This window comes from Musca domestica, unplaced genomic scaffold (genome assembly GCF_030504385.1).
Source record: "Musca domestica strain aabys unplaced genomic scaffold, Musca_domestica.polishedcontigs.V.1.1 60, whole genome shotgun sequence".
In the NCBI taxonomy this organism is placed as follows: domain Eukaryota; kingdom Metazoa; phylum Arthropoda; class Insecta; order Diptera; family Muscidae; genus Musca; species Musca domestica.
Genome location: NW_026712364.1, coordinates 1,095,382 through 1,122,819, shown reverse-complemented (window position 1 = coordinate 1,122,819; position 27,438 = coordinate 1,095,382). Strand labels below are relative to the sequence as shown.

The window sequence follows — 27,438 nt, the reverse complement described above, 5'->3', positions numbered from 1 at the left end:
AACATTTATTTAAAACAATCCACGAATATGGGGCTCTGTTAGTGTTCGAAAATAATTTTTTAAAAATTAAGGGTCTGGTAGCCCATGAATACTAAATTTAAAAAATTGCACCCATAGTCCAAAATTTACCTCTTTACCCAACTTCTTTATGAATTCTTCTAAATCCTCGATTAAAAAAATGAGCATAACTTGTCTCCAATTTCATAATCGATCTGCTCGAACAAATTCCTGATGAGTTTTATTTCCTCTTTGTCGGTATGTGCTTCTCACAAAATTCCAGTGACTTATAAGCGGCCATAGGTACTCCCTGATAAATATTATTTAAAAAATCCGCATTAGTGCTCTTATAGTTCTTGAAAAAAAAGATTTTGTATGTTTTTGTTATGTGTTTAAATATTGTTCCTGATGATATCTTCCGTAGGAGGACGAAATATCGAAAATAATAAACAAATATTATTTGAAGACCTCGAGCTCAATTTAATAAACTTAAATTTTAAACTAGAAACCTGTAGTAAACCTAGAAACCTGTAGATCTCCTTTACAATACAGACCCTCCATAGCTCTTCCTCATGTTAACAATTCCATCCATCCTCTGTAAAGCTTACAGATCTCTGTTAATTTTTTTTTTACAATTAAACGCAACTTTTCCTCCTCCGACAGTTGTCTTTTTTTCCTATAACGTTATTAATCAATGTCAGCGAATTTCCGACATATTGAGAATCGAATATAATCTAAGCCAAACTTAGTTCTCTCAACAGTTGTAATTCGCCAATACGATCGTACGGACTCTTACGCAAACTAAGCAAAACAAAAATAATTCTGAAATCTTGATTATGGCACAAAATGCTACTACGGATCTACTCAGCCTAGACAATGAAGTCTTCACTGCATATCTGTACTGGTCTGGCATTTTGGTATTGAAAATCTTGGCAATGGCTATATTGACCGGGCTACAGCGTTTCCGCACGGGGGTGAGTAAGAATGTGTTGTTTAAATGTATCGAAAGTTTAAAATCAAAATATTTGATCACAATTTTTGGGTCAAACGATAGGCGATCAAAAATTTTCCAAAAAAAAATAAGATTTTGTCAAGTAATTCCCATTCAAATCTTCGGCGAATAATTTTAATCTAATGCAAATTAAATTACAGTTTTATTGAACATTTCTAACATTATTCCAATACCTGTTGTTTGTCAATTAACCGTCGCCTGTAATCATTTGTAAATGCCTGATAATGATATTCATGACGTTATTGAACCATTCATTACGTTTTCAGATTTATGGCATTTACTTTTTCGTATTCCGCTTTGTAGTGTGGCGTATTGGAAAAAATTATGTAAAAGGCATAGAATTAAAATGGAAATTGATTATGCAGTGAAAAAATGCTTATTCATGCCTTGGGTTACTTTTCGAATAGGAGGTCAAAATTGTTTTTTAAAAATCCAGAAAAAATATGTAGGATCACCCCTTGGGCTTTTTATATAATATATAGACGACTTTCTTCGCTTATCTAGCGTTGGACCAATGTTCTGCAGCCATGGGAAAGATTTTTATGAAATATAAATCGAATAGGTAAAAAAGCAGTAAGTTCGTCAAATTTGTCAATTCTCAAAAACAAAATAAAATCCGTTAACAATTCTGTTAAAATCTTAAAAATACCGAATGTAGCTGCTATATTAGACTGTATACGACGACATGGACCTGCATAGGTAACTTTTGTCACACACCATTACAATATTCAAATGCGAAACTTAAATAAAAACCAGTAAAGAAAGTCTTAAAGTCGGGCGGGCCGACTTTATGATACCCTACACCACTTTGCTAATTAAGTAGAGCTCCACATAACAATTAAAAGTTGTTATGGGAGAATTCAATCAAACACCCTATGATTATAATTATAATTTTAAGTTCGAAGAACCGAAGCATTTGTAACTTTTAAATTCGGAATTGTATTGCCCATTTGTGACACAATTAATTTGAAATCGGATAAAGATATATATGGGAGCTATATCCAAATCTGAACCGATCTCGATAAAATTTGGCAAAGATATTCCTGAGCTGTATTTGATATATTTCCCTGAATATCGTTGTTACGGAGTGCATATTACGGTTGTAGGTAACAAATATAACAAATCGGATGAATAATATATATGAAAGCTATAGATATATCTGAACCGATCTTCACCAAATTTGACATACTAGCTTCTAGACTCAATTCGTTCGTAAGTGCCAAATTCTATTCCATTTGGACATATATTAGACGTTTGGTGCACAATAAAAGGTAAATCGGACGAAGTTATATATGGGAGCTATATCCAAATCTGAACCGATCTCGATAACATTTAGCAAATGTATTTCTGAGCTGTATTTGATATATTTCCCCAAATATTGTTGTTGCAGAGTGCATATTACGGCGGCGGTGGACAAAAATAACAAATCGGATGAACAATATATATGGGAGCTATAGCTATATCTGAACCGATTTCGATCAAATTTGGCATACATATTTTCAGGCCTAATTTGGGTGTATGTGCAAAATTCCATACAATTCGGGCTGATATTACACGTTTGATGCACAATAAAAAGCAAATCGGATGAAGATATATATGGGAGCTATATCTAAATTTTGACCGATTACCTCCAATTTCAATAGGGTTCGTCCTTGGGTCAAACAAAAGATCTGTGCAAAATTTCAACTGGATCGGGCAATAAATGCGACCTGTACTTTGTTTACAAAAATACATGGACAGACGGACGGACGGACATGCATAAATCGACTCAGAATGTGATTCTATGCAGATCATCAAAAGGAACTATGGGTCTATCTCGTTTCCTTCTGCCTGTTACAAACAAATGCACAAAGACATAATACCCTGACCACCTTGTGGTGTAGGGTATAATGAGCCATGCAAGTCCACGTCTTTGTATAGCCCTCATATAAAGGTACCTCCCGATATTCGATATTTTGGTGATTTAAGCGACATTATTCACCGGAAATGTTTCAAATTTGGTATTTGAAGTTCGTAATGGATACTACAGCCTATGATAGAAAATTGTCTGTGCAGGTGCACGTCTTCGTATAGCCTCCATATAACGGTACACCCCGATCTTCGGTATTTTGATGATTTTAGCGACATTATTTACCGGAATTGTTTCTAATTTGGTATTTGAAGTTCGTAATGGATATTTCAACCTCAGACAGGAAATGGGTCATGCAGATACACGTCTTCGCATAGCCTCCATATAACGGTACCCCCCTATATTCGGTATTTTGATGATTTTAGGGACATTATTCACCAGAATTATTTCAAATTTGGTAGTTGAAGTTCAGAATGGATACTACATCCCAAGACAGAAAATGAGCCATTCAAGTCCACGTCTTCCTATAACCTCCATATAACAGTACCTCCCGATATTCGGCATTTTGGTGATTTGAGCGACATTATTCACCGGAATTGTTTCAAATTTGGTATTTAAAGTTCGTAACGGATGCTATAGCCTATGACGGAAAATTGTCTGTTCAGGTCCACGTCTTCGTATAGCCCCCATATAACGGTACCTCCCGATATTCGATATTTTGATGATTTTAGCGACATTATTCACCAGAATTGTTTCAAATTTGGTATTTAAAGTTCGTAACGGATGCTATAGCCTATGACAGAAAATTGTCTTTTCAGGTTCACGTCTTCGTATAGCCCTCATATAGCGGTACCTCCCGATATTCGGTATTTGGATGATTTTAGCGACATTATTTACCGGAATTGTTTCAAATTTGGTATTTGAAGTTTGTAATGAATACTACAGCCTAAGACAAAAAATTACGTATGTAGGCCCACGACTGCTACAGAAAATTGTCTATGCAGGTCTAGGTCTTCGTATATGCCCCATATATCAGTACCTCCCTATATTCGGTATTTTGACGAGTTTAGGTACAAAACTTATCGAAATTGTTTGAAATGTCGTATTTGAAGTTCGTAATGGATGCTACAGCCTATGACAGAAAATTATCAATGCCGGTCCAGGTCTTCGCATAGCTCCGATATAACGATACCTCCCTTTATACAATATTTTGATGATTTTAGCTACATTATTCACAGTTTATTTCAAGTTCCTAACTTGAATTTGGTAATGACTTATGGCAAACAATGCCTGTGTGGGTCCACGTCGTATAGACACCAATATAGCGGCTATATTCGGTATTTTTAGAAAGTTAACAACATTTTTTAAGGATGTTATTTCCAAATTCATTCCAAATGGTGGAGGGTATTCAAAGTTCGGCCCGGCCGAAATTACAGCTTTTTTACTTGTTTTTCGTTCGCTTTTCGATTTTCGTTTTCCTTGTGACATTACTAGTTCTTCGTTTCCATTGACTCAATGCATCTGCATTCTTCCTGCCTTCGGTTCTTTAAATTTTTTCGAATGACCATGATGGGTAAAAAACATGTGGTGTCCGTTGGAATTGTAATTTTCGAATTTCGAAAAAATGAAAGTTGTGCTGAATTGTGCTAAGTTTATGCTCAATTGTGCCGATTTTTTTTTTTTTTTTTTTTTTGAAATTCGAAAAAAATTCTGAGATATTCGAAAAAATCTGAGAGAATTTCAATTTTCGAATTTCTGAGTTGTACTCAGTTTGTGCCCATTTGTGCCGTTAAAATTTTTTCGATATCTCTTATCAATTTCGAAAAAACGACAATTTCGAAAGTATTCCAGAATTGCAGATTTCGAAAAATTTAAAGTTGTGCTGGGTTGTGCTTGATTTGGGCTAACTTGTGCCGTTTATTTTTTCTCAGTTTTCAAAATATGACAATTTCGAAAAAAAAAAAACAGGTATCAAAAATTTTTAACGGCACAAACCGAGTACAACTCAGCACAACTTTAATTTTTTCGAAATTTGAAAACTGCAATTCTCTCAGATTATTTCGAAAAAAAAAAATCTTTTTTCAAATATCTTTGAAATTTTTCGAATTTCGTAAAAAAAATCGGCACAAGCCTAGCACAATTCAGGACAACTTTCCTTTTTCCGAAATTCGAAAATTGCAATTCCAAGGGACACCACATGTTAGAAACCTGCCCTTTTTAGTTTCAAATCTCTCCGGCTATTAAGGCTGTTCATTAATAATTTCTTAATTTACACCGATCTCAAACTGTTTATTTTTGGCATTTAAAGTGGTTTTCCATTTTTATTAGTTTATAAAGTCGAAATTAAGATTTAATCTACATTGGCATATGGGTTGGAATTAAAAAGAGCATTTTTCTCGTCACTACAATAAAAGAGATATGAGAAATTACCAAAAAAATCAAGCTTCTTCCCAGCGGATTTTTTAGCACATACATCTTCCATCTGAGACCAATGACAATGTAGGTGCGACCCATCCAAAGCCTGTATACAATTTCTACTTACATTTACACAGAGATGGCCTAGGCCGTCAGACGAGTCCGAAATCTACCGACAATGTAAGCGAATGTTGGATGGGTCCGAAATCGACCGACAACGTAAGCGAATGTTGGATGGGTCCGAAATCTATCAACATTGTAAGCGAAGGTTGGATGGGTCCGATTCCATCAACATTTTAGATTGTGGAACTTAAATTTCAGCTGTCTTTTATTAAAATATTCGTATTATAAACGTGTTAAAATATTCTTATTATAATTAGAAATAATGCATAAAAACGAAATTCATAAAGCTTATTCAAAAGACGTGGGAAGAAATAAAGCTTAAACTAAAGGAAAAAAATATATTTTTCCAGTTTTTTATTGTAGGACATTGTTCGGAAGTGTCTGGCCTTAGGGAATTTGAAACAATTTCTAATCCTGTTCATTGGATCCTTCACATATGACAGCTTCTGAAATAAGGATAAAAAATATAGAACAATTTTTAATATTAAACAGTTATACTATAGAATAGACTAATGGACTACATTTTAAGGTAACATAATATCACTTTTCAATAAATATGTAAGAAAAAATTTAACTTACCGAAAATGGCCATGATTAAAATTTATATTCCTTAAACGCCTTTTTATTTTGGGTACCATCATAGCTGTAAGATAATATTATAGAAATGTCATTACTCTTGCAGAAGTTTTTAATCTGGCGAAATTATAATTTTTATGATACTAACCTGAAAGAATTTAAATTATTAATGGATTCTAACGGAGAGTTTTTAATATTCTTACATATTTTCCAAAATCTTCTACAATTTTGGAATGCATGGAATCTGCTCATTTTGTAGAATATCATTGTTTTCCAAACAGTCCGTCCTCAACTGTGGATTTCTTGTTAAATTGTCTGCTTCCACTTTCTTTAGTCGTCTTAAATTACTCCTACTGAATCCTGACATTTTATGTAACTTATTTAACACACAACACTTACTACATTCTTATTTTATTAATTTATTTTATTAACTTTTGTTCAAAATTCACAACTTGCACTTTCAAAAACACTTCACAGAATAAAATTTTGCTTCAAAAAAGAAAGAAGCATCAAAAATGAATAACGGTACAACAGCAGCTGCAACAATAAACAAAAAAGTTACAAAACAATACAAAGGCATCCGATTCAGATGCAAGTGCGATGGACAGTTTTTATTGTATTTTGTTTTGTTCTTTAATTCTAACATGGATTTTGTTCCACAATGTAATAGCAATGCGACTCATCCAAATCGGATGCTAGTTGTATGCTATTAACCACTGTTATTTCATTTTTTCCTATTGACAATATAGCATACATTTGGATGGGTATTAAATTGTAATGGCCAGCGGACTGCTGGGTTTCTATGGGCGATTGTAGGCCAAATAAGAAGAGAAGATAATAGAAACTAGAATTGAGAGAAAAAATATTCGATTATTTTATATTGGTTTGATTCTAATATTTCCTATTATAACTCTCAAAAAAAAAATAGAATTTACTGTTCAATGTTCCCAAAACGACCCCATCTATTGTCTATAATAAAAAATGCTGACTCAATTTTCCAAAATTTTCTCTTCGTCATGTTTTGCCAACTGTATAACAGTATTACACTTTGTTTTGCAAATTCTCTCTTTAATAGTTTTCTCCCAAACCTATTCATTTTGTCACATATATTTATTGGTCCAGTGGAAGATATGAACACAAGTTAGCTTTCAACACGTAATCGTTATGGATATAGGGGACAATCCATAACGAATTGGAAAATGACAGAACAGTTAGGATTTTGTTGGACCGATAAGGCTGGAATACTGAAATTGGAAAATACGATTTCTATTGTATTGTATGATACAGGTTGTTTTGGAAATGTGTACTAAATGGTACTAAAATGTGTACAAATTGTAATTATGATGAACCGACAGAGCTGGAATTCCGAAATTTGAAAATAATATTTCTATAGGATTGTACAGGGTGAGATAAAAAAACTGCCATAATTTTTACATTTTTTTTAACTTTACTGAAGGAAAGTAAAAAATGTCGGAGATAGCATCAAATTTTAGAATAAGTTTAGATTTGTTCGAATTGGTCACCTTTGCCATGAATTATGGACTTCAAACGGCCAATGAAACCGTCATACGCTGCCCGAATGTTGCTCTGCGGTATTTTGGCCCATTTCCCGGCGAAGCTTGAGGTGATCGACACTTTGGTATTTTTTAGTGCCAACCTTGCTTTCCAAAATGCTCCAGGCACAATAGTCCAACGAATTGATATCCGGAGATTTTGGTGGCCATTATGCGCTGGAAATAAAGCGAGGAACCTCATTTTGTAACCATTCTTATGAGGCGCGTGCTGAGTCCTGTTGGAACGTCCAAGGTCTGCGGCCAAAATGTTTGCGTGCTCAAGGCCTTAATACACTCTCCAGAATGTATTCGATATAATATTCGGCATTTACTCTGATGCCTCGGTTGATTAATATGAGCGGAGAGCGACCATCGGCTGTTATGGCGGCCCCCGCCATCACCATGGCCGGCGCTTGAGTTCTGGTGGCCAACTGAAGGTGCACATTTTCAGCTGACCTCTTTGGCAAGTAAACACGATAATTTTGTTTCTTTACAAACTGCTGGACAACGAATGTTTTCTCATCGGAGAAACCCAAATTCGGCAGTTCCCCACTTTCGGCCAAGCGAAGCAACTCTTTAGTGCTTTTGAGTCTATTTTCTTTCTGTTGCGGTGTAAGTCCTTGCACTTTTTTTTTAATTTCAATGGCTTTACCCCGAGCTCATTTTTTAATATTTGCCGAATGGAATATTGCGATATGTTCAGCTCACGAGCCATTTTTCGGCCACTGCGACGTGGGTTTCGATCAAGTCGCTTCTTTACTTTTTGAACCATTTCTGCTGATGTTGCTGTTTTCTTCCGTCCACTTCCCTGACGTCGGGCTACGCTACCAGTATCACGGTAACGAGCGATGGTACGAGACACAAAAGATTTATTCACATTTAAATGCTGGATATTTGGCTTTCCAGCCAAATATAAAGAGATCACACTACCACGCTTGAATTCCATCACGAATAACTTTTTTCTGGAAAATTCTCACCAAAATGCTTTCGTACGCTTGTAAACAATATAATGAGCTGTCACTGGAATAATTTCAACAGCTGTGGGACGAGTGGCTTAGAAATGACAGCAGTCTGAATTTGTTTACAATTTTTTCATCTCACCCTGTATTCGTAACAGAATTTTATTTATTTTACATAAAAATAATACTGTGGTCTTCTGTAAGAAAACAGTCCTATAGCAGAACGCCTTTTGGTCTCCTATACAAAAACTATTACTCGTCTAATTAGGAATAGCTCATATGCCTCTCATAATTGTTTGTTTGCCAAAACGATGTGAGAACCAAATTGGAAAACAACAATGGGTTGATGATGGGGAGATAGACCCCAACACAAAAAACATACACACACACACACACACACACTGGAAACATGGAAAGTGAGAGCAATTAAAAAGAGCCTAGTTTCTTCACATATTTCCCCCATACAAACTTGTCATGCAGTCAAGCCATTGAGTAATTGTGGTGGTAGTGGTGTTGGTGAGAATATGCCGGCAATTGAATTAAAATAAACAAAGATAACGACGAGAAACAGCGCGAACTAGTGAAACGCACAAAACATGCCATGACAAACAAAAATATGAAAAAAATATTGGAAACCTCAATTCAGTTAACTACAAAGTGCCCATTGAGTCGGTGGTCTCTCGCAGTTTCTTCTAAATTTAATTTAAAGTAAAAAATTAAACACAACAACAATAAAATGGCCGTATTGGATTTATTATCTTTCGATAATGCCGTCTTCAAAGCCTACGTCTTCTGGAGTGGTGTTTTGGTGCTGAAAATGTTGATGATGTCCCTGCTCACCGCCATGCAACGTTTCAAGACCAAGGTATGTATTTTTTGTGAGAGGAGCACTTAGCAAATTGTTATTGAAATTGGTTATCGGTTCGAAATAGTTCTGGTGTCTAGAAATTAAAAATAATAACAAATTCCCTCTGCAGGTGTGGCCCTTCTGGAATTATTTTCAAAAATGTTATCAATGGTCAACACCAAAGATAAAGACTTCTATAGGTTTTATATTGGATTTACTAGTATTTTCTAAAAGGTCAAAGGTCAAACATTTCTCTTCGGATTTAATAAAATCCATAACGTAACTCATACGTGTCTCTTTCAGATGGAAACAAAAACAAGTTCAAATAAATAGAAGTGATTGGAATTAATACTAGAATTTCAGGCTTAGAAAATGCGCTCTGGTGGGTCTAACTTTTGATATGAGGTGAAAGGCTATCATTGTACCTATCATAATTGGCTATAAAATTGCTGTGATTAAGACTTTAAACACTAAGCGCTGCGTGTGATAGAAACAAGTCAAGTTCAAGGTTCTCAAGCAAGCCATTTTCAAAAATTGTGATGTACCTACAGGGTGAGATAAAAAACTGCAACAAAGTCAGACGCCATAATTTTTACATTATTCAAAATTTTATTGAATGAAAGCAAAAAATGTCGGAAATAGCATCAAATGTTACAATAAGTTTAAATTTGCTCGAATTGGTCATCTTTGGCATGAATTATAGCCTTCAAACGGCCAATGAAACCGTCCGAATGTTGCTCTGCGGTATTTTGGTCCATTCCCGGCGAAGCGCTTGCTTGAGGTGATCGACACTTTGGAAGCGAGGAACCTCATTTTGTATCCATTCTTGGGTGGCGCGTGCTGAGTGCGTTAGTGCTGAGTTTTGTTGGAATGTCCAAGGTCTGCGGCCAAAATGTTTGTCTTTAATACACCCTTCAGAATATTTTCGGGATAATTTTCGGCATTTATTCTGATGCTACGGTCGATTAATACGAGTGGAGAGCGACCATTGGCTGTTTTGGTGTGGCGGCCCACACCATCACCATATCCGGCGCTTTAATTCTGGTGGCCAACCGAAGGTGCACATTTTCAGCTGACCTCTTTGGCAAGTATACACGATCATTTTTTTGTTTTGTTTGCAAACTGCTGGACCAGGAATGTTTTCGCATCGGAGAAAACCAAAAATCGGCAGTTCTCCACTTTTCTTTCTGTTGCGGTGTAAGTTCTTGCACTTTTTATACCTCCCACCATACTATGGAGGATATATGAACTTGGTCATTCCGTTTGTAACTTTTCGAAATACTCATGTCAGACCCAACAAAATATATATATTCTTGATCAGGGTAAAATTCTAAGTCGATTTAGCGATGTCCGTCAGTCTGTCCGCACGCAGTAGTAGGCAGGTTAAGTTCGTACATGAGCCATGTAGGTCCAGGTTTTCATATAGCCCCCATATAACGGTACCTCCCCATATTCGGTATTTTGATGATTTTAGCGACATTATTCGCCGGAATCGTTTCAAATTTCGTATTTAGAGTTCGTAATGGGAATTACAGTCTGTGACAGAAAATTGCCTATGCAGGTCCAGGTCTTCGTATAGGCAACATACCTCCCTATATTCGGTATTTTGACGAGTTTAGGTACAATACCCATCGAAATTGTTTGAGATGTCGTATTTGAAGTTCGTAATGGATGCTATAGCCTGTGACAGAAAATTGTCTATGCTGATCCAGGTCTTCGCACAGCTCCGATACGATATTTTGATGATTTTAGCTGCATTATTCACCGTTTATTTCAAGTTTCGAATTTGAATATGGTAATGGCTAATGACAAACAATGCCTTTGTAGGTCCACGTCGTATAGACCCCAATATAACGGCCATATTCGTTATTTTTAAAATTTAAACAGGATTTTTTAAGGATTTTATTTTTTGAAAATTCCCAAATTCGTTCCAAATGGTGGAGGGTATTCAAAGTTCGGCCCGGCCGAGCATACTGCTTTTTAACCCTTTTTTAATTTAGAAATGCATTTTTTCACTTAATCGGCAAAGGCACTTTGGACATTTTAGAGTTTTTCATTCCTATATTTTCCCTTTCTATAGTACTATGTATTAGAGCTATCACAATGGACTGGAAGCTCTCCGAGTAAAGGAACCTAACTTATTTCTCACTAGTATTTATGAAACTCCAATAGTTTTATCATTAAAATCCATCAAAACGAATCCATCGCCATTAAATAATTTTAATTTTTACAAGTCATTGTTGTTGAAAATTTCAAGATGGAAAGCCGTTAAAGATCTGCACACGCTTGGCCATTAAAAAAAGGTCAAAGTCTTTGTTGACAACCGATAATTAATACAACCATCGTCTGGCCAAACCATTTGCTTTCTCTATGTTATTCGTTTTTTTGCAAAAATGGGTGAAAGAGTTACTTTTTTTATTTTTGTTTACCAAATCAAAGCAGAAAAGTACGAAGAGATTAAGGAGAGAAAAAGAAGATTTGAATATTTTTTAAATAATGATTAGCTGCTTTTATAGTGAAAACCGGTAGGGAAAAGATTTAAGCCGGGGGTCGACTATATGTTACCCTACATCAGTTATGAAAGTACTTTGTTTACCGGGTTTTCAGTCATAATTTTTCGTTTTTATTTTAGTACTTTCCCCACTAGCCCTATTAGAGTGTCGCCGGATTGTTCTGTCCTTACTTTACATATATTAATTCCCTTATGATTAATCCTCCCAGGCAAAATTCAGATTGAAATATATATTTTCAGAAAGAAAAAAAAGTTTGATTTCTTCGCAAATATCAAAATAAATCGAGCAGAGAACTCTATTAAAACCAAGCTGTAATCATGACTGGCAATGTTTAAGCTCAAGTCCAAAATACAACGGCATTGTCATATAATGGTTGAAACTGGGTGGAGTAGTTATACTGGCCGATTAAAGTTCATATTTGCTAATCGATTTTTTTTCACATCGCACTATGCTAATGTGTGGAAGAGAACAAATTCACTTTACTCTCTGCTTCACAAGGGAGAGAGAAATAAGCATATTTTTGTTGACTCATTATGATTTGCAGGTGTGTTTATGTGCAAAGAGAACACGTGCCGCCTATTCTGAAAATGGCAACATAGGCATGACTTGCAATTCATATTTTTCATTATTAGCTTAAAAGCCAAGTAGACCAACTTACTTTTTTATGCGGGCTATCTTGGGAGAGTATTAATGTTATGGACGTCTCTGAATGGGTTGATGCTTGAAAGTAATTGAAAGAAGAAGAGGATAAATTGGATAAAATGAAAGAAAATTTAAAATAATACCAGAAAAAACTGTAAGAGCGGCCGGACCGAACTTTGAATACCCTCTACCATTCAGAACGAATTTGGCAATTCTCAAAACCAACAAAATTCGTTTAAAATTCTGTTAAAATCTTAAAAATACCGAATGTAGCTGTTTAATTAGGGTCTACATGTACGACGTGGACCTGCATAGATAACTTTTGTCAAAGCCATTACAATATTCAAATACAAAACATAAAAAAATCGGTGAATAATGTAGCTAAAATCATTAAAATGCCGAATAAAATGGTGAATAATGTTGCTAAAATTATCAAAATACCGAATAATGGGAGGACCGTTATATGGGGGCTGTACGAAGATAATTTTCTGTCTTCGGCTGTAGTATCCATTACGAACTTTAAATACTAAATTTGAAACAATTCCGGTGAAAATGTTGCTAAAATTGTCAATATACCGAATATCGGACTTGCATAGACAATTTTCTGTCACAGACTGTAGTATCCATTACGAACTTCAAATACCATATTTGAAACAATTCCGGTGAATTATGTCGCTAAAATGATCACAATACCAAATATCGGGAGGTACCGTTATATGGGGGCTATACGAAGACGTGGACCTGCACAGACAATTTTCTGTCGTAGGCTGTAGTACCCATTACGAACTTTAAATACCAAATTTGAAACAACTCTGAGGAATAATGTCGCTAAAATCATTAAAATACCAAATATCGGGAGGTACCGTTGTATGGGGGCTATACAAAGACGTGGACCTGCACAGACAATTTTCTGTCTTAGGCTGTAGTGTCCAATTCGAACTTCAAATACCCAATTTGAAACATTTCCGGTGAATAATGTACCTAAAATCATCAAAATACCTATAATAGGCAGGTACCATTATATTGGGGCTATATTAAAACGTGGACCTACATGGCCCATTTTTAATACCAAAAGTCCAGCAGACATAGTATACCTTTGAGTAAAATTTTATCAACCTACTTTATTTCGTTCGAAAGCTAGAGTGATTTCCACAGACGGGCGGACATCGCTAAATCGGCATTGAATATTATGCTGATCAAGGTGTTACAAACGGAATGACAAACTTAATATATCCTCCATACTAGGTATAAAAAATAAGATAAGAGGTTTGGGACTTTCCTGACACAAATAGGTAGGACGATATTTCGTTTTTAAATTGATCTTCAAGATAATTGGTCGTGTGGATTTGATTTCTAAATTTGGATTGATAACGCCATTGTGTGGGTGTAAATTATTTGTTTATTTGGATTATAATTTAAAATGTCCTCAATATTCAATGTGGCTAACATTTCGAAGAAAACTCCAGGGATTCAATAATTATTACCTCTCAATCGCTCGTATTTATATGTACTCATATGTAAATGCAAACTTCGGAAATCGCAGTCCCGGATGTTCTACAATACTCCAACGAAATAGACGTCCATCCATTAATGAGAATACACACATATACAAAGAAACGAATGTATGTAAACATCAAATGGGACAATAATTGCAAATGGGACAAGTGCAAGAGAATCATTAATAACGTCAAAAAGTGATCCATAAAACTAAGACCATGGTAGTTCTTTCAAATATAAGTAGATTTTTATATGTTTTCTTATACGACGTCATTCGGAGGCTATTATAATTCGTGTTTTTCAACAATTTTTACAAATTTAAATAATTATTCATTCAACATTTTCAATTCCAAAATTGGTTTGACAGTTTATTGTCCCAGCAAATGTGTCGATACGTCTACTTATATTCTTCTACCATTCTATGACTGATACATAAAGAAAGGAAATACAAAATAAGCATGGAATACAGCAGGAGATTGCGGAGAGCTCTATGTGGACTTTTACAAACAATAATAACAAATTGTTATAACACACAATAACAATTTGAAAATAATAAATATTTTCCTTTTTTTTTCCTTTTTTTTCTTAACAGACCTTTGCCAACCCCGAAGATTGCATGTCCAAGAAGGATAAGGTGACCTATGACAATCCCTACGTTGAACGTGTTCGCAGGTAAGCACTGATATTAAAGAGTCTAAATTCCGAAAAATATTTCAATTTTTTTTCTTTTTGAATACTTTCAGAGCCCACTTGAACGACTTGGAAAACATTTTGCCTTTCTTCGCTGCCGGTTTCTTCTACATCTTGACCAACCCCTCGGCTTTCATTGCCATCAATTTGTTCCGTGCCGTCGCTGCTGCCCGTATCCTCCACACAATTGTCTATGCCGTTGTTGTTATTCCCCAACCCGCTCGTGCCTTGTCCTTCTTCGTCGCCTTCTTGGCCACCGGCTACATGGCTTTGCAAGTCGTTTTGTATGCCTTGTAAATTGGGACGACTTTGGTAGCTAAGCGAAATACTTGTTTTCAAAGTATTTGAAAGTTGCGAAATGTGAAATATGTACATTTAATTGTAGAGTGTATATTTGTTTTTTTTTTTCTATTTTAATAAAAAAAATAATAATTAAGAAAATTTACTTTTGGAAGTGACAAGCTGGGCTGGATTCTTGTTCTATGAAAATATGAAATGAAAAATATTTCCTTTATAATATTTTTCATTTGACATTTCTTTTCTCTATAAAAATTTTAATTTTAGATTTTCATGGAACAAGAATTGAGGCCCTGGAAAGATATCCACGAAATTCATGGCCTACATAAGGTCAGCCAGTAAACCCATCTGACAACTCAATTTGCTGTCAAATATATAATTGGGATGTGGAATTTGAAGAGAATCAAATCACAATGGTGCAAAAAGTACTTATTTTATTATCAAATTGTTGTCAAAATTATTCTTCTTGGCCGACCTTATACAGACCTTGAATGTAATTTATAGAAAATTTCAGAAAGGTATTACTATTAGACCAAAACAAGAATAATATTTTCAAGGGAGGTAGGGGAAAATGAGCATAGGTTCTGAGTATTGCCATCTAACCTGCATTTCATAAGAATATGTCGAGGCTGGATTTTTAAATCAGAACAGATATTACTCCCTTTATCTTATTTCGAATTCAGGAATTTTCAAGGGAGGGAGTTGCCATAGGAGTAAATCCCTTTTTTATACCCTACAACACTATGTGTTGGGGGTATTATAAGTTTGATTGGGCCAAAAATTATGTAACACCACGAAATATTGGTTTCCCACATAGGAAAGTATATATGGATCATCCTAGCTCGCCGAGCTGAGTCGATCTAGCTATGTATGTCCGTCCGTCCGTCTGTCCATGTTAATTTGTAATCACTCTACAGGTCGCAATTATGGCCCGATCTTCACGAAATTTGGAATGGAGGTCGGGGTTGGGCCAGAATAGAACCCTATTTCTTTTTGAGATGATCGCCAAATGTTTAGGGGATGAAATGAACCAAATACTGAAAAAATGTCGGATTTTGCAGTAGCTATACAGGTCGCAATTATAGACCAATCGACGCGGAATTTCGCATGTAGCTAGAGTTTAGGACGGGGAAGAAGCCTACCAATTTGGGTGGTCATCGGATAATATTTAGCGGGTAAAATAGACCATATATTTTGTGTTGAAAAAATTCAAAATTTTTCATTAAACCGCGAATATTTTAAATCCCGGCGAAATCACAAAGCCATGACAAGGTTACTTCTGACCTTTACATTGATGTTAACATCCAACAAAACGGATATATAGCAAAATATGTGCGATATACATGTTTATCAAAGAATATATGCTTGAAAGATCTCTTATATGTCGAGAACGGCTGAACTGATTTCGACAGTTCTCATTAATTCAGAATGGCCTCTTGGCAGGAAAGAAAAAACGTCTAAAAAAATCGCATAAAAATATCTCTCTAAAGATGAAAATATTGATTTTGTAAAATTTTCTCATATTTTTTCAATTTTGTCATATTTTTGGCATATTTTCATTTTGAATTAAACATTTGGTAATATTTCTACAGCTATCAAAACTAAGTAGTTAGGATATCAGGATATCAGATACAGATCGCATTTATGGCCCGATCCTTACGAAATTTTGCATGGGGATAAGATGAGGGTCAGAATAGATGCCTACTCTTTTTGGAGATGATCGTTATATATTTAGGGGTTGAAATGGACCAAAAAACTGCAAAATTGTCAGCAGGTCGTAATTATTGCCCGAGCCTCACGCACATTTGGATGGGGGTTACCGGACATTGCAAAAGCCAAGCAGTTTTGGATGGCCATCCAAAGACCATTTACGTGCAACATCTTCCAATAAATAGGAAATGAGCAAATTAGTTTAAATTGCTATTATTCGAAAATTAGAGAACGAAACCTGATGGTTTTCTTTTATTATTTGTCACAATATCTTGTGGAATTCTTTCGAGTATCTCGCCTATATAAACAGTATCGTTTATTATAGTGTTGTAGGGTATTCAACGGTCGGCCCCGCTCGACTGTAGCCTTTGCTTACTTGTTTGGTAATAGGTTTTACGAAACTTTGGAAAAATCTGGTATTAATTCTACCTATTATGAGAGTTAACATTAACCCTTTTTGGGGCCACGTAGCAGTAATAGTGGACCAATATTTTTCTTATATATATTTCTTAGCCTATTTTTACTCTTCACGAGGTTTTGTCATTATTTAACGGATCTTCGAAGGAATTGACAGTCGAACTAATAAAATTTACTTTTTAAAACCACCGTCTCCGAGATAGATGAATATCACAACATCGTTTTGAGCGACATCTGTTGGGAGAGTGGGATTTTAATACATTGTTATATTAAGATTAGTTTAGTTTACACATGTTGTCAGAGTATATGTAAAGTAATTTTTTTGCATTTATAATTAGCATTTTAGAGCATACTTTTAGGTACCCACACAAATTTTACATAGGTTATACATATGTGCTGTCACTTTTATTACCCATGTGTATTTCCGTGCGTATGTCAATAATTTCAATTTTACATATGACTCATAAATCATGCGATCACACACTTGCATAGGTTTTTTACCCTCCACCATAGTATGTTGGGTATCATAAGTTTGTCATTCCGTCTGTAACACCTCGAAATATACATTTTAGACCCCACAAAGTAAATATTTTTGATCAGCATTAAATTCCATGTCGATTTAGCGATGTCCGTCCGTTCGTCTGGGGAAATCACTCTAGCTTCCGAACGAAATGATGTAAGTTGATAATATATTACTCAGAGGTATATTACGTCTGCAGGACTTTTGGTATTGAAAATGGGCCATGTAGGTCCACGTCATCGTATAGCCCCCATATAACGTTACCTCTCGGTATGCGGTATTTTGATGATTTTAGGGACATTATTTGCCGGGAACGTTTCAAATTTGGTATTCGAAATGGATACTACGGCCTATGACAGAAAATTGTCTGTGCTGCTTCACGACTTCGTATAGCCCTCATATAACGGTACTTCCGGATATTCGGTAATTTGATGTTTTTAGCGACATTATTCACCGGAATTGTTTCAAATTTGGTATTTTAAGTTCGTAATGGATATTACAGCCTATGACAGAAAATTGTCTGTGCAGGAACACCTCCCGACATTCGGTATTTTAATGATTTTAGCGACACTATTCACCAGAATTGTTTCTAATTTGCTATTTGAAGTTCGTAATGGATACTACAGCTTAAGACAGAAAATTGTCTGTGCAGGTCTACGTCTTCGTATAGTCCCAATATAACGGTACCACCCGATATTCGGTATTTTGATGATTTTAGCGACATTATTCACCGGAATTGTTTCAAATTTAAAGTTCGTCATGGATACTACAGCCAATGACAGAAAATTGCCTGTGCAGGTCCACGATGTGGTATAAACCCCATATAACGGTACCTCCCTGTATTCGGCATTTTTAGCTACATTATTCAAGGAATTTTTCCTTCAAGTTTTGCATTTGAATATTGTAATGGCTTATGGCAAAAATTGCCTATGCAGGTCCACGTTGTCGTGTAGACCCTAATATAACGGCTGCTTTCGGTATTTTTAAAATGCTAACAGAATTTTTAACGGATTTTATTTTTTTTTTTTTTTTTTTGAAAATTGCCAAATTTGTTCCAAATGGTGGAGGGTATTCAAAAAGGCCGAACTTACAGCTTTTTTACTTGTTTTTTCCGTATTTTCTATAAATATATATCGTATTTTCTATAAAATTATAATATTTTATGGATGACTTTATACCGTAAATTTAATTTTATGAATTTTCACACAACAAACAAACAACACTTTTGATCAAATAATATATTTTCGATGCCTTATATATTTCACACCTGTCCATGTATCAAACGATACGTGGACTTTCTACATATGGAAAATTTGACATTAACAAACCACTTTTTTCTGATAAAGCCCTCAATCAGGTTTTTTCTACCTTTTAAAAACGAATGCTGTGTAAAATAATAAATGAAACAAACAAAGAAAATATGTTTATATATAATCGTTAAAAGTGTACACAATTAAGAAAAAACTGTCTTTAACGTAAAAATTGATGAAAGCTCATGTCTTGTAAGGTTCCCCTAATGTGTTTGTATTTAATCACACTTCACTGGAAATGGTGTAATACCCGATGCGCCGGCACGTTGTTTTTCCAATGGAGGGCCAACCGACATGAACAAAAGAAAACAGAAAAAACCGGCACTGAGAGATGAATATGCCTGGGAGAGTGCTACAAGACAACATGTGTATGTACACATATGTATATGTAGTTGGAAGTGTGTGACTATCTCTTTGCAGTGGATGAGAATATTTACTTAGGCACCACAATTGATGAGGTTATAAATTCTTGGATAGGTTCGGTGGCTGTCAGTAGTCATAAAAACTCTGATTGAACTGGGGGCGCGTGGTATCCTCGGTGTTTGTCGTGAGCGTGTGTGTGTGTTTGTACAGATTGTTCCCAAACAATTGGCAGTGATTTTCATTTACATTTACTTAACATTTGCTCTAAAAACACACAATTGTGTTTTTGTTTTTTTATTTTAATAAGGTAAAACAACAATTACATATGGCAAATTGTGTATAATTGTAATGAAAGACCAGACATGTGGTAAAAACAATCAACAAATGGGGAAAAATTCCAGTTCGAAAGAACAACGTTGTTTTCTTCCAAAGCAAATTACAGTGGTAACAATGGGAGATACCTATGTAAAGTAACTTTTGTTGTTGTGGTTGTTTTTACTACCTTAATAATGGCAGGGTTGCCAATTTGTGCGGTATTAGTTAGCCGTTTTTATTTAAATAGCTAGGAAGTGGTGATAATAAATAAAACTAATAAAGAATAGATTAAAAAAATAAATATGAAAAATTACCGCCAACCGTGTAATGAGCATATCTGTCAAAGGGGCCAAACTGAGCGAGAGAGAAGGAGAGAGAGAGTAATTATTTATGTTCTGTTATGGTAATGCTTCCATGCATGGTAATCATTGTATGGTTGTTAATCGACATCCGTTATTATCTGTTAAAAGTTAAAATTCAATTCAATTGAAAGTTTAAATTATTTATGGGCAACTCTGTATAATAGCACACCGCTGTGTTATTCAAATTTCTTCTCACCGTTTTACCAATGGAAAAAATATGCCTAATTATTTGCACAACACTCTCCAACGGATGTTTTTTCTATTTGAACAGAACTATATGCGTGTGTGTGTCTGTTGACACACGCCCACATGTCACCCCCCAAAAATTATTATCTCTTCGGCCTTTGACAGCAGCTGCGTAAAGAGATAGTAAAAAGACGGAAAATGTTTATTAAAAAAATATACAACGTGTTTCATTCGCTTTTATCTATGTTCAATGGAATCAATTAACAGGTTTTTTGAATACTTTGATATGGTCTTACCAAAATTAATAGATATTTACTTTTTTGTGGGGAAGAGGAGTTTTACCATTACTTTGTTCCAGAACTTGCAAGAATCTAAAAGTTTTGCAAAGTTTTAAATTTTTTTCTTTTAAAATTTGAAAAGTTTTGCAAATACTTGCACGGGAACACATACTATAAATATAATAAAACGTGATATATATTCCTACCTATTTATAAAAATAATTACCCACTGATTACTTGATTATAAGTGTGCATATTTATCGTATTCCAATAAGGTATTTATTTTGTTTTCCAAACTGAAATTGTTGCAATTATAGAATAAGGAAGCAATTTGAGTTAGGATCTAACTCTCGGTTCAATGGAAACAGCGTTACATGTGGTAGTATAACGAGATTTCAAGATATATTTTATTAAAAACTTTTTCAAAAACATAATCAGGGAAACTGGGTTTTCTATTTGTATAAGAATTTTCGGAAAGTCTTCAAGAATATTTTAAGAGAGCTTCTTCCTATTAAAGGTCTCTAGAGTTAGAAAGACATGGTGCAAGTCGTAATTATGTCAGACCGAAACGAAATTATGTTAACCCTTAACTACAGACGTCAAATTATACGAACGTTAGTACAGACCACCGGTAATTTTTACCGGTTATATAAAACACAAAAATTTTCTGTAAAACAATTGAAAAATTTGTTTAATATACGTCTGTTATGTATTTTTTGTATATCAATATCTTGAAAAAGTTTTAAAACTATTTACTTTAATAAAACCGCACACGTTTGTATATATTCAATGGATTTGTAAATAAACATTTTGACCATGAAATGTTGTCAAATATATTGGTCAGTTCTAGAACTTCAAGAATGTAAAAGTTTTACTACGATAATAATAAAATCTTAAAAATACCGAATATAACCGTTGTATTGGGGTCTATACGAAGATGTGTTTATGCAGCAATTTTTGCCATACACCATTACAATATTCAAATGCGATACTTGAAAAAACTCCGGTGAATAATGTAGCTAAAATCATAAAAATACCAAATATAGGGAGATTCTGATATATGGGGCCTATACGAAGGCCTGGTGCATAGACAATTTTCTGTCATAGGCTGTAATGTCCATTACGAACATCAAATGCCAAATTTGAAACAATTCCGGTGAATAATGTCCAGAGGGTAAAGTGCTCAGAAAAAACTTCTGATCTGTGCAAATTTTTAGCTGATCAAGAATATATACACTCATGTCTAAAATGATTATTTTGATGAGTTACTAACGGAATGACGAACTTAATATACTCTCAATCCTATATATGGTGGAGGGTATAAGAAGTGATTGAAAAGGCTAAAAGTGAGAATACAAAAACCGATTTGTTTGACTGACTTAAGTCATTGGCTGGCTTCTTCGGAAAAGAGCAAAGGAGCTTAGGGCCAAAATTGAACTAAGTCAACTTAAACCCCTATCTTTCTTTACGAAGAGGCCTGCCGATGACTTAAACCAGTCAATAAAGCCTTTTATGTATTCTAACCTGAAGTTCTGCTGCGTAGGCGAGTTTTTACAAATTCGTACTAAATGGGTACGAGAAGTATTAAAATGTTCTAAAAATTGAATACTTTGTGTTGAACAAACGTAGTGAGCTAGAATTTGGAATGAGACTGACTCATTGATGATGTAGTGCAGAATAGATTTTCCAAAGGATTTCTGGACAATTGCTACAATTTGGTATTGGTTTAAAAGATATTGATCATGTGTAGCCTGGACATATGCAGGTGGTTTCGGAAATATGTACTATAATGGTACGAATAGTACTAAGTGGTACAAAAATGGGCATTGGAAATAGAGCTGGAATCCCGAAACTTGATACTAAGGTCTCTCTTGGTATTTGGGTTGAGATATGGAGGTGGTTTTGAAAATGTGTACAACAAATGCACGAAAAGTACTTAATAGTACTATATTTAGTACACATTGGTACTGGGTGAATATATAGTGCTTCAAATCTTAAATTTTGTATTGGGTGGCTGTTTATTTGTTTTCTGGATATATGGAGATGGTCTCGGAAATGCGCACTATAATTGTACGAAAAGTACTAAATGGTACTAAATTTGGCATTATGTGAAGAAATAAAGCTGAAATCCCGAAATTTCATATTTAGGTTTCTGGTGGCATCTGCAATTGAGATGTGGAGATGGTTTTGGTAAATTTTTGCAGTTCGAGACAAAGATATTGATTTATTGCCTTGCGTAAAGCAAGGATTGTTCAATTTCACGATCCAGTGGGCTTTCTTTTTTATTCTGTTTTTTTTTATTTTATTTTTTTTGACGCCAGCAATGCGGATTCGGTTTGTTGTGAAGCCAAGGGGCACTTGTTACACATTCTCCAATTCCAAACCGATAATATAAGCCTCAAGTCTACCTTTTTCTCAGGAGTCGATATTTATTCAACCTTTCGGAAACATGAGTATCACAATTCTAGAAAACATCTTTCAATAATACTTTGGGATCTACAGTAAGTGGCGGATCCTACACTGGATTTCCCGCACTTTAAAAAAGAAATAGACCAATCAGGCCGATGTTCTGAAACGCAAACAAAGAACACATGTTTTAAACCAGAATTGACGCAATAGCTTTAACATTTTTTTTTTTGAGGATGGCTAGGTTAAAGGCCAATTTTGGCATCATTCCATGTTATATAATTTTCATCAGCAGCCAGATTTTAAATAAACGATAATAAAATACCGAAATCATTTTGGCTCTTTCACGACGACCACGATTCTACGTCATTTAAAGGCTGATGCCTGCCTTCAAGTCTTGCATAGTGTCCCTCTTTGTTTGAGCTTTATCAAACATTATGGAGGCATTGTCCCTCATCACTCCATCACCATTACGTTGACAATTTTCTCTGGGCCCGCACATGGTCAAGCGTGGAAATATACGCAAAATCCCAGATTTCATTATCAGTTGCGATTAAATGCTTAACTTAAGCTGTTTTTGTTTGTTTGTTTTTGTTGCCTTAGCCAGCTTACGAAGTGAAGCTATCGCAGAACTTTCTATGGGGGCACAAAACAATAATAACAAAAAAACAATTAACCAAAACCGCAATTTATTAGATTAAAAGGTTCACCAGCAAAGGTGATTAGAGTAGAGCGATAGCGTCCCCAACATAGAAAATAATCATGCAGACAGTTCAGTTGCCAGTCACCATTAAATGCGGAAGTGTTCATCATTTTGTCGAACGCAACTAATTTCGAAATTTACTTCGCCTCTCTAGCCAATAACTCTGTTTCAAAAATAAATCAACAATATGCCTGCCACAAAACCCTATGAAAGACCAAAGGATTTCATTGATCCTGGAAAACCCTCAAAATGTCCCTGGAAATTGGGCACCAAGGAGAAGACTGCACACACTCAGCGAGGAATGTAAGTTTGGAAGTACCCCTTAAAAAAAAAAAATCGGAGTAATTAATGCTATTTTTTTTTTATTTTCAGTGCCCACCGTCAGAAGATTACCCCCAACATTTTGGAGGCCATTGGTTGTACTCCTTTGGTCAGACTAAACAATATTCCCAAATCAGAGGGTATTAAATGTGAAATGTGTAAGTGTGAATGGTAATCAAAAAAAAAAATCCTCAGATCCGAGACCGGGTTTAACTATAAAAAAAAATTACCCCCGAAGCAGGTGTCATTTTTTTCTATTGAAAAAAGACCCCGAAGAGGTCCTGATTTTTTTCTATCGAAAAAATTCCCCCAGTTTCTGGGGGGTCCTGATTTTTTTTCTATCGAAAAAAAAAATTCCCCCAGTTTCTGGGGGTCCTGAATTTTTTTCTATAGAAAAAAATGACCCCCAAAGCTGGGGTCCTGAATTTTTTTCTATAGAAAAAAATGACCCCCAAAGCTGGGGTCCTGAATTTTTTTCTATAGAAAAAAATGACCCCCAAAGCTGGGGTCCTGAATTTTTTTCTATAGAAAAAAATGACCCCCAAAGCTGGGGTCCTGAATTTTTTTCTATAGAAAAAAATGACCCCCATAGCTGGGGTCCTGATTTTTTTTCTGTAGAAAAAAATGACCCCCAAAGCTGGGGTACTGATTTTTTTTCTGTAGAAAAAAATGAACCCCAAAGCTGGGGTCCTGATTTTTTTTTCTGTAGAAAAAAATGACCCCCAAAGCTGGGGTCCTGATTTTTTTTCTGTAGAAAAAAATGACCCCCGAAACTGGGGTCCTGATTTTTTTTCTGTAGAAAAAAATGACCCCCGAAACTGGGGTCCTGATTTTTTTTCTGTAGAAAAAAATGACCCCCGAAACTGGGGTCCTGATTTTTTTTCTTGTAGAAAAAAATGACCCCCGAATCTGGGGTCCTGATTTTTTTTCTGTAGAAAAAAATGACCCCCGAATCTGGGGTCCTGATTTTTTTTTTCTGTAGAAAAAAATGACTCGCTGATCCACTGGGGTCCTGATTTTTTTCTATAGAAAAAAAACAGACCCCCCGAAACTGGGGTCCCGATTTTTTTCTATAGAAAAAAAACAGACCCCCCGAAACTGGGGTCCCGATTTTTTTCTATAGAAAAAAAACAGACCCCCCGAAACTGGGGTCCCGATTTTTTTTCTATAGAAAAAAAACAGACCCCCCGAAACTGGGGTCCCGATTTTTTTCTATAGAAAAAAAACAGACCCCCGAAACTGGGGTCCCGATTTTTTTCTATAGAAAAAAAACAGACCCCCGAAACTGGGGTCCCGATTTTTTTCTATAGAAAAAAAACAGACCCCCGAAACTGGGGTCCCGATTTTTTTCTATAGAAAAAAAACAGACCCCCGAAACTGGGGTCCCGATTTTTTTCTATAGAAAAAAAACAGACCCCCGAAACTGGGGTCCCGATTTTTTTCTATAGAAAAAAATGACCCCCGAAGCTGGACCCCAGCTTTGGGGGACAAAAACGACACCCAAAGCTGGGGTCCTGATTTTTTTCTATAGAAAAAAATGACTCCCTATGTTGGGGTCCTGATTTGTTTTCTATTAAAAAAATGACCCCCGATGTTGGGGTCATGATTTTTTTCTATTAAGAAAACCCCAAAACTGTGGTCATGATTTTTCTTCTGGTGAAAAAAATGACCCCCAAATCTGGGGTCCTGATTTTTTTTCTGGTGAAAAAAATGACCGCCGAATCTGGGGTCCTGACTCTCAGATCCCAAGGAGTCGAGATTTTTTCCAATAGAAAAAAATTCCCCCTATAGAAAAATAATTGCCCTAGATCCACTGAGGTCCTGAATTTTTCTTTAGGAACAAAACTCCCCCGAATAAACTGGGATCCTGATTTTTTTTTTCTATAGAAAAAAAATTTCCCTGATCCCAAAGCCCGCAGATTCCTTTTGAGGTAATGAAAATATGCTTTATCATTAATTCAATTTCTCCTTCCCTTTCAGATGCTAAATGTGAATTCCTTAATCCTGGTGGTTCGGTCAAGGATCGCATTGGCTATCGCATGGTACAGGATGCCGAAGACAAGGGTCTACTTAAACCTGGCTGCACCATTATTGAACCCACCTCCGGCAACACTGGCATTGGTTTAGCCATGGCCTGTGCCGTTAAGGGTTACAAATGTCTGATTGTTATGCCCGAGAAAATGTCCAATGAAAAGGTGTACGCTTTGAGGGCCTTGGGTGCTAAAATTATCCGTACCCCCACTGAGGCAGCCTATGATTCACCTGAAGGATTGATTTGTGTTGCCCAACGTTTGCAGAAGGAAATTCCCAATTCCATTGTTTTGGATCAGTATCGTAATCCGGGTAATCCACTGGCCCATTACGATGGTACTGGTGCCGAAATCCTTTGGCAATTGGATAACAAAGTTGATATGATTGTGTGCAGTGCTGGTACTGCGGGTACGATTACTGGAATTGCCCGTAAAATCAAAGAGGAACTGCCCTCATGCCAGATTGTTGGTGTTGATCCTTTCGGCTCGGTGTTGGCACGCCCTGAGGAGCTGAACAAATCCGATGTTCAATTCTATGAAGTTGAAGGCATTGGCTATGATTTCATACCCACCGTTATGGATCACTCTGTCATTGATGTTTGGACTAAGATTGGCGATAAAGATTGTTTCCCCATGAGTCGCCGCCTCAATGCCGAAGAAGGTATTTTGTGCGGTGGCTCTTCAGGCGGTGCCATGGCTGCTGCTTTGAAATTTGCCAAAACCCTAAAGGAAGGACAACGTTGCGTCGTCATTTTGCCCGATGGCATTCGCAACTACATGACCAAATTTGTCTCAGACAATTGGATGGAGGCTCGTGACTTCAAGGAGGTGGTCAATGAACATCAACATTGGTGGTGGAATGTACCCGTGAGCGAGTTGAAATTGAACACTCCATTGACAGTGAAATCAGATGTGAAATTCTGTGATGCCATTGAACTGATGAAGAAGAATAATTTAAATCAAATCACCATGTTGGATGAAGATGATGGGTAGGTCCCAGAAATCTAATATTTGAAATTGAAAATGTTTTAAATTCTCTTTTTAATGTTTTAGCTCCATTCTGGGCACCGTGGGCCAGGAAACCTTAATCAATCAAATTGTTAGCATGAACCGCAACACTGACGAATTGGCCCTGAAGGCCATTAACAAAAGAGTAATACGCATACCTTCCTCAGCAATTTTGGGCAAATTGGCTCGTGTCTTGGAAGTTGATCCCTGTGTTTTGATCGTGGACAAAGAGGGTAAGTAGGACTTGGTGGAGTTATCGTAAATTTGCAAGACTAATTTCATTTGTTTTCAGATGGCAAAGATGTTCTTAAAGGCCTGGCCACCAAAATAGACGTGATGAGTTTCATTGCTGCCGGTAAACCAGCTCAAAATGGTGTCAACGGAACTCACTAAAGTTTTTTTTTACAATATATATATACATTGTATGTATGTAGTTTTTATGAAAACAAAAGCAATCATATAAAATTATATTATGGCTTACAAAAAATATAATTAATTAAGTGTTTTTTTTCTTTCGTAGAGTCTGGGTTTGTATGACG

General features: G+C 35.7%; 2 protein-coding genes and 1 long non-coding RNA gene across 4 annotated transcripts; 2 read left to right on the top strand and 1 right to left on the bottom strand.

Moving 5' to 3' along the window:
* The first annotated feature begins 798 nt into the window (after positions 1–798).
* On the top strand, positions 799–15,118 carry LOC101897519 (microsomal glutathione S-transferase 1). Of its 2 annotated transcripts, none has more exons than XM_059129392.1 (3): positions 799–971; positions 14,576–14,655; positions 14,727–15,118. In XM_059129392.1, the coding sequence occupies exons 1-3, from the start codon at positions 834–836 to the stop codon at positions 14,968–14,970; spliced, it is 462 nt and encodes a 153-aa protein (XP_058985375.1). In that variant the 5' UTR covers positions 799–833; the 3' UTR covers positions 14,971–15,118. The 2 variants fall into 2 exon arrangements, with proteins under 2 accessions (XP_058985375.1, XP_005185994.1); XM_005185937.4 differs by lacking the exon at positions 799–971 and adding an exon at positions 9,116–9,349.
* LOC131805777 (uncharacterized) lies at positions 5,148–6,761 on the bottom strand. Its single transcript, XR_009343821.1, has 3 exons — positions 6,121–6,761; positions 5,976–6,039; positions 5,148–5,842 (listed from the first exon to the last, which is right to left on the bottom strand). It is a non-coding gene; the product is annotated as an uncharacterized LOC131805777 (long non-coding RNA).
* A 4,289-nt stretch (positions 15,119–19,407) lies between the features above and the next one.
* LOC101897352 (cystathionine beta-synthase) lies at positions 19,408–27,320 on the top strand. Its single transcript, XM_059129385.1, has 6 exons — positions 19,408–19,597; positions 23,695–23,843; positions 23,913–24,019; positions 25,842–26,880; positions 26,945–27,132; positions 27,192–27,320. Exons 2-6 carry the CDS (start codon positions 23,728–23,730, stop codon positions 27,290–27,292), a joined length of 1,551 nt encoding a protein of 516 aa, XP_058985368.1. The 5' UTR covers positions 19,408–19,597; positions 23,695–23,727; the 3' UTR covers positions 27,293–27,320.
* The last annotated feature ends 118 nt before the right edge of the window (positions 27,321–27,438 follow it).

Bases quoted from the DNA above. Each gene is read 5' to 3' on its own strand.
- LOC101897352 (XM_059129385.1), top strand. From the start codon at position 23,728: ATGCCTGCCACAAAACCCTATGAAAGACCAAAGGATTTCATTGATCCT. The intron at 24,020-25,841 runs GTAAGTGTGAAT...CTTCCCTTTCAG, and splicing joins GGGTATTAAATGTGAAATGT to ATGCTAAATGTGAATTCCTT. The intron at 27,133-27,191 runs GTAAGTAGGACT...ATTTGTTTTCAG, and splicing joins TTTGATCGTGGACAAAGAGG to ATGGCAAAGATGTTCTTAAA.
- LOC101897519 (XM_059129392.1), top strand. From the start codon at position 834: ATGGCACAAAATGCTACTACGGATCTACTCAGCCTAGACAATGAAGTC. The intron at 972-14,575 runs GTGAGTAAGAAT...TTTTCTTAACAG, and splicing joins TACAGCGTTTCCGCACGGGG to ACCTTTGCCAACCCCGAAGA. The intron at 14,656-14,726 runs GTAAGCACTGAT...GAATACTTTCAG, and splicing joins TACGTTGAACGTGTTCGCAG to AGCCCACTTGAACGACTTGG.